At 49.9% G+C, this 12,408-nt stretch overlaps 1 protein-coding gene across 1 annotated transcript in view; it reads right to left on the bottom strand.

The window, feature by feature from the left end:
* Positions 1-3,463: 3,463 nt before the first annotated feature.
* The window catches only part of LOC119389273 (rabphilin-3A), a 99,009-nt gene continuing 90,064 nt past the window's right edge, over positions 3,464-12,408 (bottom strand). The window contains exons 17-18 of the mRNA XM_049415074.1: positions 10,980-11,079; positions 3,464-4,554 (exon numbers count right to left, since the gene is read on the bottom strand). Of these exons, the coding sequence (XP_049271031.1) occupies positions 4,430-4,554; positions 10,980-11,079 (225 nt within the window). The 3' untranslated portion in view covers positions 3,464-4,429. The remainder of the gene's footprint in view (positions 4,555-10,979; positions 11,080-12,408) is intronic.

Genomic DNA, 12,408 nt, shown 5'->3' with positions numbered 1-12,408 from the left:
GCAGCATATTGTGGTTTATAGACCGAAAATTTCAGGGGCGTAGCCAGGAAGGTGGCGGTTCAAACCCCTCTCCTCCCGAAATTTTTCAGTTTTGCATGCTTATATATACACGCACACGTACAAACGCACGCACGAACATACATAAAGTATGGTTGAACCCCCTCCCCCCTCCCCCGGAAAAAATTTCTGGCTACGCTGCTGGAAATTTCGAAGCCCGGTCGGCGAAAGCTCTGCAGGACCATCAATAAAGTTGTTAACAACCAAAGTATGGGGCAGCCGTCTTTGGTCGAGGGCTGCGAATCAGATGGATCGAAGTCCTACGATAGCGTCCGGCTTGTCCTTATCGCATGTTTACCGCTAGTGTTCGCTCGCCATGGACTGCGTCCGTGGCGTCATGTTAGTGTTACCAATACACCGCGCTGGGCTTCGGATGTTATCCTGGCACTGACGGCAATGCCCTGCAGCGGCGAATGTGCTACGTGACGTAGTCGTAGCCACCATGTTGTAGCACCAGCACGTTGAAAAGCTATGCGCGTGGCGTCACGAGAAAGCTATGGAAAGGCGCTGAATGTACGCTGTCGTCAGCGCATTGTCGCACATCAATCAAGCTTTCTCAGATTACACGGGCATCGGTTCACTTCCTTAGTGGAGTGGAGAAAACGTTCTGGACAATACGGAAGTTAACCTCACGCACACATCAGTGTCACGTTTCTCTCTGGAAAACCTAGCTTTAAATTTTACGCTTATTTACACTCATTAAATCACAAGCTTATCCGCCGGCGAGGCAGGTTATCGCAAGACGCAACGGCTCATCGCAACCGATAACAGCGAGTCAGCCATATAAGTTGCAGGGTGACTGACACCACAAAGCGGATACGAAGCGCGCGTCGGGGCTCGTTATCTCTAACAGGCCTTTGATTACTGCAAAAGTCTGAAGAGGCTAACGGCGGCGTGTGGATAGCGCGGACTGGAACATTCAAAAGTTCGGCCACGTCCAAAAATGATTTGCTCTTGAAAAGCTGCGGACATGGGACAGAAACGCGTCGATGTCAGAACTTTGAAGCGCCTTTATACTTTCCTCGTTAGTTTACTATAGTTTCCACTATAGTTTACTAACACCAACCACAGACCTTCATCGAAGCGTATGCATGTGTTCCGCAGATGTTAAGTTTCACCTCTTTATATTGTTTTTGTAAAATATGTTTCTTTACCGGAACTCTACTCAATAGCTACGCTACCAACATGATTAATTCTGGTCTTGTGTAAAGCTGTGTTGTCTCAACTCACTGAATTACTGCTCTATATTACAAGTAGATCATCTGAACGAAAACATGTCATTCACTGAAAAGAAATCCTAATATGTAGACCTTCTCTGGCGTTCAGGGTCGAAAGAGTATAATGTTTTGTGACCGTACACCTGGTGAACGAGCTACCCGTATTCAGCCCGGAAAGTCAAACCCGTACGGCGATTTCATTGTCGCCACTTCAGATCCTCACGGGCACCGGACACAATTAAATTACCTATAAATATTCTTCTCAGGCAGATGTGTATTCCTTTTCGCCTTATGTCTTTACTTCGCCAGACGTCATATCGTGATACACGGGACTGACCTGCATATATTTTCGGTTAGCCGAAGAAATTCAATTCTATAGTCAGGTGAAGCGCACTCGCGATAAGCTAACCTCGGATTGACACGACAAGTTGGGCGAGTCGGCACGTTAACATATTTGGTTGAATGTGTGGAGTGGCACAGACGATAGAGGGACGAAGAATTGAACGATACGAGCGCTAAACAAACTTTGTAAAACCTTGTGACAAGCACTATAGTGCTAGAAAGGGTTTCTTTCTAGCACTATAGTACTAGAAAGAAACCCTGTACATGGCGCAGTGCGCTATAGGCCTGCACCGCATAACATCTTCTGATGTTGTTCATCGCCATCCAGGAAATGTTTGACATTTGTTAGCGCTGGGTCTTGTCGTGTTCTTTAAAGCGAGCAGTGCAAGATAATGTCAGGCATATGGCCACGCAAGTACGCAAGTTCACGTAGCACATGAGCGAAATTAAGGCCGAGATAATTCATTATCTCGTCTCCTGTGATTTACCCACAGAGCGGTTCTCCACGCCCTGTTTGACTGGCTCAAGATGCAAACATAGCTCGACTTTGCCATGCTCGTAAATAACACTTGGGGAGTCGGTTCTTCTAAAAGTCGCGAAAATTTCTCACAAATCTTACACACTCTTTCACACAACCTTCTCGCATGGTTGTGGTGGTGTTGCCATAAATAGTGAGCATTACTAAGAGAGCAGGCGATCGCATTTGCGGATATAATAAACCTCAAATACCTCAGCGTTTGCAAAATTCCTAGAAGTACGTTTCGTAAAGTATGATATCGTGCGTTTCGGAAGCGGAGTACAGCATGTGAAATAGACGAAAGAAACTCCTCGTTGGCTAAGCCGCATCTTTTAAAATCTGGACAGGCTGATTCACTAAACGTTTAGAGGCTCTGCAGATTGTTGCGTTCGCATATGCACAGCAACACCAGCAGTAAAGAGCTGTAAAGTGTGACTTTTTTGACACTGCTCCAAGAAAATGAAATGTACATGAAGTTACCAATTAGCACATTTTTTTTTTTCATTCGTATTCTCCAGTACATTTCGATAGTGATAAACGACGGCATCTATTACAAGTTTATCGACGCCATATAAAATATTTATCGACAGCTGCCGATGAAACGTTGTTCAATACAAATGCCCCCCTCCCTCCCTCCGCCAGCGCTTTTATTTTCACTCCCTTAACAAACAGATGCTCAATGTACGCAGTAGTTTGACAAGGTTTCTCGGAGCCCGTATAATTCCCGAAGCCTGGCTTCGTTCACAAGACAGGCATACATGCAGCCGCAGCAGCGTAGCTCCCTGAGCCAACGAGAGCCGAAACTATCGACTTCAAATCACTCCCACAATGACAGGAGGGGCATCTGAAGGCATTCATATCAGACACCACAACCACCATATTTCCTTCCAAGCCAAGCTTAGGAAACTCTATGGCTTACGGTAACTTTCATGCCGTTAACATTCAGCGCACTATTGGTCTTCCTCGCATCATGCCCAACGACACCCGATACGTGGTGTCACCACGTGATCATGTACCTCCTTCTATCCTATCCGAAGGTTGCAGGTTCGGTTCCTGCCGGCGGCAAGTTGTCTTTTCGTCCCCATTTACTTTCTTCACATCCACATCGCAATTATTACAATACACTTAGAACAGTATAATTAACGTCTCGTATACCTTCTTTGGCTTCATTTCTGCTGGTTTTCCTTAAGGTTGTGTAAAAAAAAAACGAGCCCTCAGAATTCCCTTTCTTCATTCCTTCTGTTCAGTTCGGCGTAGCAACACTGGCAGCGGTCAGCGACACACCGAGCTTGCTGTGCTTCTCTAGGCATCGAAGCAGAGTCCAAGCCTCCTTGAGACGTAATGTGGCCGCCATTGAGCTGTTTTCGGGGCTAGTCGTACATAGAATACATTCAGAACTGGGGACAAAGACATAAGGAAAGGTATAGTATATGAAGCAAAAGCTGTCGTTTCGTCGGCTACTCAACGATGTCTGATGGGTGATGTGGGCAGAGAGTCCATGAAGAAGGTGAAAGTTAAGCACAGCTCATGCAACGTGGAGGTACGCAAACGTTCACTATGAAGAAGAGCACAGACGGTCATTAAGTTCGGTAAAGCTCTCAGCAAGCCGAAACAACCCTCATATCGGCGCACACATCGTTCGTATTCTTTTCCGTTAATCTTAAGCTTTCCGTATGAAGTAATAAAGTTAAGGTTCCATCTTAACATCTGTTCAACGACAACAACAAGAAAGGAGCTATATTAGGTTTGCAGAAGCATCTACTGCGGTCTCATGTTCTGTTTTTCTTTTTTTTTCTTCCATAAAGGACCTAGACCCAAGTGAACTTGAAGTACAACTGATGGTGGATCGTTGTACGAAGAACAGTGACGCTAAATATGTTAATCAGTTTCCTCGAATCTGCAAGACACTTTCGAACGTTCGGATAAGGAATGAAAAGTCGATGCAAATCATTTGGAGCCGCAACCTATATACAATACGAAGTCCTGTGATGTGTTGATCGCGCGCGGCAAACTGCACTGGCAAGTTCAACAGCAATAGAATTGAAATACCATATAGAGTTGCGTGTGACACGGTTTCTACTCTTCTTGCCCTCTTGAGAAGAATATAACTCCCCGCAAGTTCAGCGCGGCGACATGGAACGGTGTACAGCGAGATAACGTCACGGTGACTTCGCCGTGAAGGCGTTTCGATCGATGTAAGAGGCTCTCATCGCTTGGTTGAAGAAGCCTGGCCGGGAGCGAAAGAGCAGGCGAGTTGTCGCAGGGCGTAGAGGCAGGAGCGAGGCCGCTGCGCTCGTCAAGGCACCAGCGGCACGTCGACCAATGGGTGCCAGCGCTCGAAGCGCTGGTCGGGAAAGCGCGCCACGTCCACCCAGTGTTGCAACTGGTCCCGCTTGCAATGCAGGCCCAGCTCGATGCCACCTGAAGAAGGCAGGAGTGAGTGAGTGAGTGAGTGAGTGAGTGAGTGAGTGAGTGAGTGAGTGAGTGAGTGAGTGAGTGAGTGAGTGAGTGGAGTGAGTGATGAGTGATGAGTGAGTGAGTGAGTGAGTGAGTGAGTGAGTGAGTGAGTGAGTGAGTGAGTGAGTGAGTGAGTGAGTGAGTGAGTGAGTGAGTGAGTGAGTGAGTGAGTGAGTGAGTGAGTGAGTGAGCGATAGCTCCAGATAGCTACCACTGCACGGATAACTAGATAATTAGAGCTCACGAAAAGATGATCGATGGCTAAAAACATTCAAGCTGAAGGCTCATGATGCACTCGAGTCAACGTAATTTGCTGCACTGCTGTCATCGCCCTCGTTTTTCTACTACGCCACATTTGAAAATTTGATTTAGTACGTTCGCTTATATATTGTCACGTTTAATACAAAGGCGACGTGCACAAGGCGGCGATACAAGGCCCCAAGTCCCGAACGGGGTCGGCACAGCACAGCCAAAACAAAGGCACTGGCGCGAGAGCTACTGCGTCTTCGTCTGCCTCTTTCTCGCTGGCATATTAAGCGCGTGGCATTGCCCCTCCTCCCGCAGGAGCATCGCCTCGATGCTCAACGAAGCATTCACGGTAAACATAAACGAAAACCTAATGTCATCAATGTCACAATGTGTAGTATGGTTTTAACCGCACCACGTGCACAATCTCGGGTCGTGGCTGTCGGCGTCGTGGTGATTGGCTTCCGTCCGGAAGGACTTCGTAGTTGACGTCGCTCACTCGTCGTAGCACTTTGTAAGGGCCGAAATACCGACTGAGAAGCTTTTCAGAAAGACCTTTGCGGCGCACGGGGGTCCATACCAACACTTGGTCACCCGGTTGGTAATCGACTTGTCTGTGGCGGAGGTTGTAGCGCCGTGTGTCGACGTCCTGTTGTTTCTTGATGTTCACGCGGGCCAGTTGGCGTGCTTCCTCGGCTCGTTGCACAAAACACTCAGCATCTTCGTCAAGATTGTCGATGTTGTCAATGTCGCAGGGGAGCATTGCATCCAACATCGTCTGAACATCACGACCGTATAGGAGACGAAACGGCGTGAAGCGTGTGGTCTCTTGCGTAGCGGTATTGTACGCGAATGTTACGTAAGGCAGCACCTCATCCCACGTCTTGTGCTGTACGTCTATGTACATAGACAGCATATCAGTTATCGTTTTGTTCAGCCTTTCGGTCAATCCGTTTGTCTGTGGGTGATAGGCTGTTGTCTTGCGATGCGTGGTGCAACTTAGCTGAAAAACCTGCTCAAGGAGCCTTGCCGTAAACGCCGTTCCTCGGTCTGTGATGACGCAGGATGGAGCGCCGTGGCGTAGTACAACGCTCTCTGTGAAAAACTGAGCGACTTCGGAAGCTGTGCCTTTGGGAAGAGCCTTCGTTTCAGCGTAGCGGGTTAAATAATCTGTAGCGACGATTATCCACTTGTTTCCCGAAGACGACAAGGGAAACGGGCCCAGGAGGTCCATGCCGACTTGATCGAAGGGTGTTCTGGGTGGCTGGATAGGGTTAAGTAACCCCGCAGGCTTAACAGATGGGGACTTTCGGCGCTGGCATTCGCGGCAGGCTTGAACGTATTGTTTAACGCAAGCGGCAAGTTTCGGCCAGTAGTATGACTTGCGTACCCTAGCGAGGGTTCGGGTGATGCCCAGGTGGCCAGATGAAGGTTCGTCGTGGCAGGCAAATAGAATTTCGTCACGAAGCCCTGCTGGAACGACCAATAGATAAGTTTTGTTGCTGGCAGCAGCGTTCTTCTTGTACAACACGCCCTGTCGCAAACAAAAGGATGACAATCCGCGGGCGATATTCGGGGGCAGAGATACGTTGCGGCCTTCTAGATGTTCCATTATAGGTCGCAATCCAGCGTCTGCTCGCTGCCGTGTAGCTAAGTCTGTTATGCTTACGGCTCCAAGAAAAGGGCAGTCATCTTCGAGGTGTTGAGCGGGAGGTTCAACTGGCGCGCGTGATAACGTGTCTGCATCTTCGTGTGCGTGACCTGACTTATACACGATAGTGACGTCGTACTCCTGCAGACGTAAGCTCCACCGTGCTAGTCGTCCGGAAGGGTCTCGTAAGTTCGCGAGCCAGCACAGCGAGTGATGATCCGTCACTATCTTGAATGGGCGGCCATAGAGGTACGGTCGAAATTTAGCAAGTGCCCATACGACGGCAAGGCACTCCTTCTCCGTGGTACTGTAGTTGGACTCCGGGCGTGATAGGGTGCGACTTGCGTAAGCGATGACTCTTTCAACTCCCTCCTGCCGCTGCACGAGTACCGCGCCCAGACCGATGTTACTGGCGTCGGTGTGAATTTCTGTTTCGGCTTCCTCGTCGAAGTGCCCAAGAACAGGAGGTGATGCCAGGCGATGGCGAAGCTCGGTGAATGCAGTTTCTTGTTCAGAGCTCCAAACGAATGGTGTGTCGGCTCTAGTGAGTCGAGTAAGTGGTTCGGCAATTTTCGAAAAATTGCCTATAAAGCGCCGGTAGTATGCACATAGCCCAAGGAACCGCCGAACACTTTTCTTATCGGCAGGAGTCGGGAAGGCTGCTACAGCGGTGGTTTTCTCGGGGTCAGGACGAACGCCTTCCGCGCTCACAAGATGCCCAAGGAACTTCAGTTCTTCGTAGCCAAAGTGGCATTTCTGTGGCTTTAACGTAAGGTTAGCCGACCGGATTGCCTCGAGTACTTGTCGTAGTCGCTTCAGATGTTCGGAGAAGCTGGCTGAAAATACGACCACGTCATCTAAGTAGACAAGGCAGCTTTGCCACTTTAAGTCGGCTAACACAGTGTCCATCATGCGTTGGAAGGTAGCTGGCGCAGAGCAGAGACCAAACGGGAGCACTCGAAATTCATAGAGGCCATCCGGCGTGACAAAGGCTGTTTTTTCACGGTCGCGTTCATCAACCTCAATTTGCCAATAGCCACTCTTCAAATCAAGGGAAGAAAAATACTTCGCTCGCCGTAGCCGGTCAAGAGAGTCATCAATACGCGGCAGCGGATAAACGTCTTTTTTTGTGACGTTGTTGAGCTTTCTGTAATCGACACAGAAGCGAAGCGTACCATCCTTCTTCTTGACCAGGACGACGGGTGATGACCACGGACTGTTCGAAGGCTGGATAACGCCATCGTCGATCATTTCCTTGACTTGCTCCTTAATGGCTGCGCGTTCTTTCTGCGAGACACGGTATGGCTGTTGGTGGATAGGTCTTGCGTCATCGTAAGTGATTATCCTGTGCTGCGTGATTGGCGTCTGACTCACTTTAGACGATTGAGCAAAGCACGTCCTGAATTCAAGTAACAGCTCTCGCAAGGCCTTCTTGTGCTCTTCTGACAGTGCGTTGTTGATGTCAACATCTGTTACGGCTTGTCCATCGCGGCTACTGTCTTCACACGTAAAACACTCAATGACGTCCTCCAAGGCTTCAGCGTAGGCGACGGCAGTGCCACGGAACAGGTGACGATGCTCATTTGTGAAATTCGTGATCATGACCTCGGCTTGACCGTTCCTAATGTCAACGATGCCTCGTGCCACAGAAATTCCAAGCGCCAGCAACAGGGAGACGTTGCACTCTGCCAGTGTTTCACCATCACTTGTTCCTTCGGAAGACACCTGAATCATGATACTTGCACGAGGTGGTATTGTCACACTGTCGTCGGAAACACGAAGGGCGGCTGTACGGCGGCAGGTGTCCTTTGACGTAGCCTTGACTGTAGAAAAGGAAATGCAGCGTCTGCGTAGGTCGATTATGGCACCGTATTCCCGAAGAAAGTCCATTCCGAGAATTAATTCGCGGGAGCATTCGCGTAGCACGAGGGAGCTGACCAAAAACGTGGAACTTCGTATTTGTAGCCTCGCAGTGCACACACCAAGCGGCGTGACAACATGTCCTCCAGCAGTGCGTACGTGGGACCCTGTCCAAGGCATGATAACTTTCTTCAGTAGGCTGGCCAATTTTCCGCTAATAATCGAGTAGTCAGCGCCAGTATCTACTAGAGCAGTTACATTCCGACCGTCGATAAGCACAGGTATGTCCATTGAAATGTCGCCAGGCTGGGATACATGCGTCGTCGAATTTCCGTCGGTCCGATGTCTCGTCGATTGGAGGTCGAGGTCTTCATCACGTCGATAATCAGCGGCCTCGCCTCGAAAGGTCGCTGGCGTCAGTTTTCCAGGTGAGGGCTCGGAGATCGTCCTTGCGGCATCCGACTCCTGTTGCCCGAATAGGATGGCGACCGTGGTGATGGTGAACGCGACTGACGCCTGGGTGGTAGACGCTGCCGAGCGATAAAATCTTCAATTTCGGGTGGTCGCTGTCCGAACCGGGGAAGGGGTGAATTGGCAGGAAAACCCTGAAGGCCAAGTCGCCGGTACTGGCACTCTCGGTACACGTGACCCGCCTCACCACAGTGGTAGCAGAGCGGTCGTCGGTCCGGCATGCGCCAAATGTCGGATTTACGCGCTGCGGGCCGAGTGTCCTCAAAATAAGGAACCGCCTGTGCAGACTGAAGTGTGGCATACGGGGTTGCTGCCGATAGCGGCACTGTTGCGGGTGAGATGTGTCCGAATGTGTCGGCATAACTGGCGTGCTGGAAGCCGCTCACCGGAGGTGGTGTCACCGACGACGGGACGGTGCGTCTCAAAGCGTCGGCGTAACTCACACGTCGAGGTTCACTTGAAGGTGCGAACGCCTGAAGTGGTGCAGGAACCTGAACAGGTGCTTCGCGACGATGCGCTCCGAGCGCATGCTGCACTTCTTCGCGTATGATGCTGGCGATGCAGTTAGTGGTAGGCTGCTGCTGCGCCTGGTGCAACTGTTGCAGTTCGTCGCGGACAACCGAACGTATAAGCTGCCGAAGCGTTTCCACGTCAGTCGGGAATGATCCTAGGCTGGTAGTATAGGTAGCATTCACTTGCCGATCATACTGGTTCCGCTGCTGCAGCGCCTTCTCCATGGCGACGGCTTCAGTGAGGAACTCCGCAACCGTCTTCGGCGGACTACGAATGAGTCCACCAAAGAGCTGCTCTTTCACACCTCGCATCAAGTGTCGCAGCTTCTTGTCTTCCGGCATGTTTGGATTGGCTCGGTTGAACAGATGGACCATATCCTCCACGTACATAGCCACACCTTCATTAGGCATCTGAATGCGGGACTGGAGGGCCCATTCAGCTCGCTCTCGACGATCAGGGCTGGAGTACGTCTCGAGGAGCCTGCGACAGAACTCGCGCCATGATGTTAGGAGGCCCTTGCGGTTCTGGAACCATGTACGAGCACCATCCAGAAGACTGAAGTAGACATTCCTGAGTTTCGCGTCTTCGTCCCATCCATTGAAATCCGCTACGTGCTCGAACTCAGCCAGCCAGTCTTCCACGTCTTCAAAAAGACCACCACGGAAGGGACTCGGCACGCGCGGTTTTTGCAGTGTGTAGTAAGCGGGTGCACCTGCAGCTGCAGCAGCAGGGATGGCAGCAGGGGTGAGCGCAGTAGTATCCTCCATACCTGTCGACGTTGAAGTTGTACAGCAGGGCACAATCTCGGGGGCCAGTCCCCGAATTCTCCGGCTAGCACGGTGTACTGGCGTAAGTTCCGGTTTCTGGTTCGCGTTCCTGCTACTGGAAGGGGTCTGTTGCATAGGTGAGATTACCCAGCACCTCCACCAATAAAATGTCACGTTTAATACAAAGGCGACGTGCACAACGCGGCGATACAAGGCCCCAAGTCCCGAACGGGGTCGGCACAGCACAGCCAAAACAAAGGCACTGGCGCGAGAGCTACTGCGTCTTCGTCTGCCTCTTTCTCGCTGGCATATTAAGCGCGTGGCAATATGCTCTTCACTTGCGATTACTTGTATTTGCTAGGATCCCTGCTGCGCGCGGCAACACCGGAAGTGTTTTACGCAGCCTCAAAAAAATATTACGGGCGCACTCACAGCGGTATAGCAAAAGCAAGACAAACAGGGCAAAGCAACGATCAATCATTGTTATACATCGCTAAGGTGGGCATTAGGTCCTGAGAGAGCGCACAGCTGTTTGATAAATATGAAATATGTCATGTTTATTTTTTGTTGGTGTTGCTTTTTTATGTACAGACACTTCCAGAGCGATAAATCAAGTGAGCGAACACCTGTTCTTTTCACAACGTACAAGCACTAACAGAAAGTTTTAGTGTCCACGAAAATATTTCGAAAGTCTGGCGCCTTGTGCTATCTGCGCAACCATTTATTTTTCTGCTGGTTTGAGTTCAATCATAAGCATGCTGCAACGAAACGCCCTGGAGGGGAGATTTTCACCAACGTCTTCCATAGGTCCCCGCCCAGCATAAATCGCAATTGCCACCAGCCAATCAACGCTCGCTGCAGTTGAAGCCATTGGGCCTTACCCAGATATTCGTCCGGTTTCCCGCTGTCTTTGTCCCAGGCGGTGATTTGCAGAAAGTGCTTGGCAAGATCTCCGTTCGACTGCAGGCCCAAGGCGAGCTCCTGCGCGTTGAGAACCACTTCGAGTGCCATCTCGGTCGCTGTAATTCCTCACAACGGATAAATGAGGGGTTACATCGGGCGCAGTCCTTCAAATTAAGAGGCCTTAGAAGCGTTGAGACGTAGACTCATGTTCGTCTAACAGTATCCTTGCGATCCTTGAGTGATACGATTCACGCGGTTAATTGTAGTCACGCGGCTAGGATGATGCTAACCTGTCAACTGCAGCAATATGGCATTTGACAAAGGTATATGCTCTCTAGCGAAAACGTCAGCCAGGACCTGTTTCAGGCAGGTGATCCTACAGAGTTCATCTCTTTTCGTTCACAGTGTATTTCCAACATTTGGCATCCACATATACGCTGACAACTTTCTCATAGTACGGAAGGTTAAAAAAGAAATACTTTTTTATAAACGAATTATGGCGTTTGAGATCCTGAACCTCCACACTGGATTATGAGGTACCTTGCAGTGAACGGCTCTCAAACAATTTTGACCACATGGGGTTCATTACGGTGCACTCAAGGCAGGTTATATATACACGAGCGCAGTCTTGCTTTTCACAACCATCGGAAAGTGGCAGCCAACACAGGTGACCGAACCAGAGACCCAGGCGTGCTCAGTGGCGCAGCATCGTTACCGCTTTGCGACAACCACGGCGGGTCGGAACATCTCTTTGTGTCTGTTTGTTACGCAACACTTACGACAGCTTCTTTTCAGGTCTACAATATCAAACGCGTAAGAAAATAAGAAATATGGCGGCGACCATAATCGTTGACTTAGGTGTCTGGTATTAGTTCTTGTACGTCGGCGTTCGTGTACCCTAGTGTATTCCTTGAATTGCGTTTGCATTTCGTCGCATTGCCGAGGCTGATCTCAGAGGCCACGTAAAAGGAAGCGCATGGTTGGGATCTTCCCCGCCAGGTGCCGCAACGATCCCAGCTGCTCACAAGAAAACCGTCTCCTGGCAAGGTAAATCCTGGTAGAATGAGCAGTTTTTGAAACATTAGAATGCATGAAATCGCTGCAGTGAGTTTATGCGTTAGAAAGGCAATGATGAGTGTAAATGCATAACACAGGCATGGCCAGAAAACACGTAACAGGTGGGAGGCGCGGGCCAAGTGTTTTACCCACTTTCTCAACGAAATTTACCGCAGCTACGAGCCATGTTTTCTCAAGAGGTCTGGGAAGCATGGTAATATAATTCGTATTCATGAAAAAATAAACTCTAGCTCCTTAACGAAGTTTTTTGTACTTTCCGCATTGGGATGGCCGACACCGCAGCCTGTGACCACTGTGGAGCGCAGAAACAATTGGACGTAGTTTTTGCGT

The sequence above is a fragment of the Rhipicephalus sanguineus genome, chromosome 4 (genome assembly GCF_013339695.2).
Source record: "Rhipicephalus sanguineus isolate Rsan-2018 chromosome 4, BIME_Rsan_1.4, whole genome shotgun sequence".
Lineage (NCBI taxonomy): Eukaryota > Metazoa > Arthropoda > Arachnida > Ixodida > Ixodidae > Rhipicephalus > Rhipicephalus sanguineus.
The sequence above is the reverse complement of the archived record's forward strand: the minus strand, read 5'-3'. Positions and strand labels throughout refer to the sequence as shown.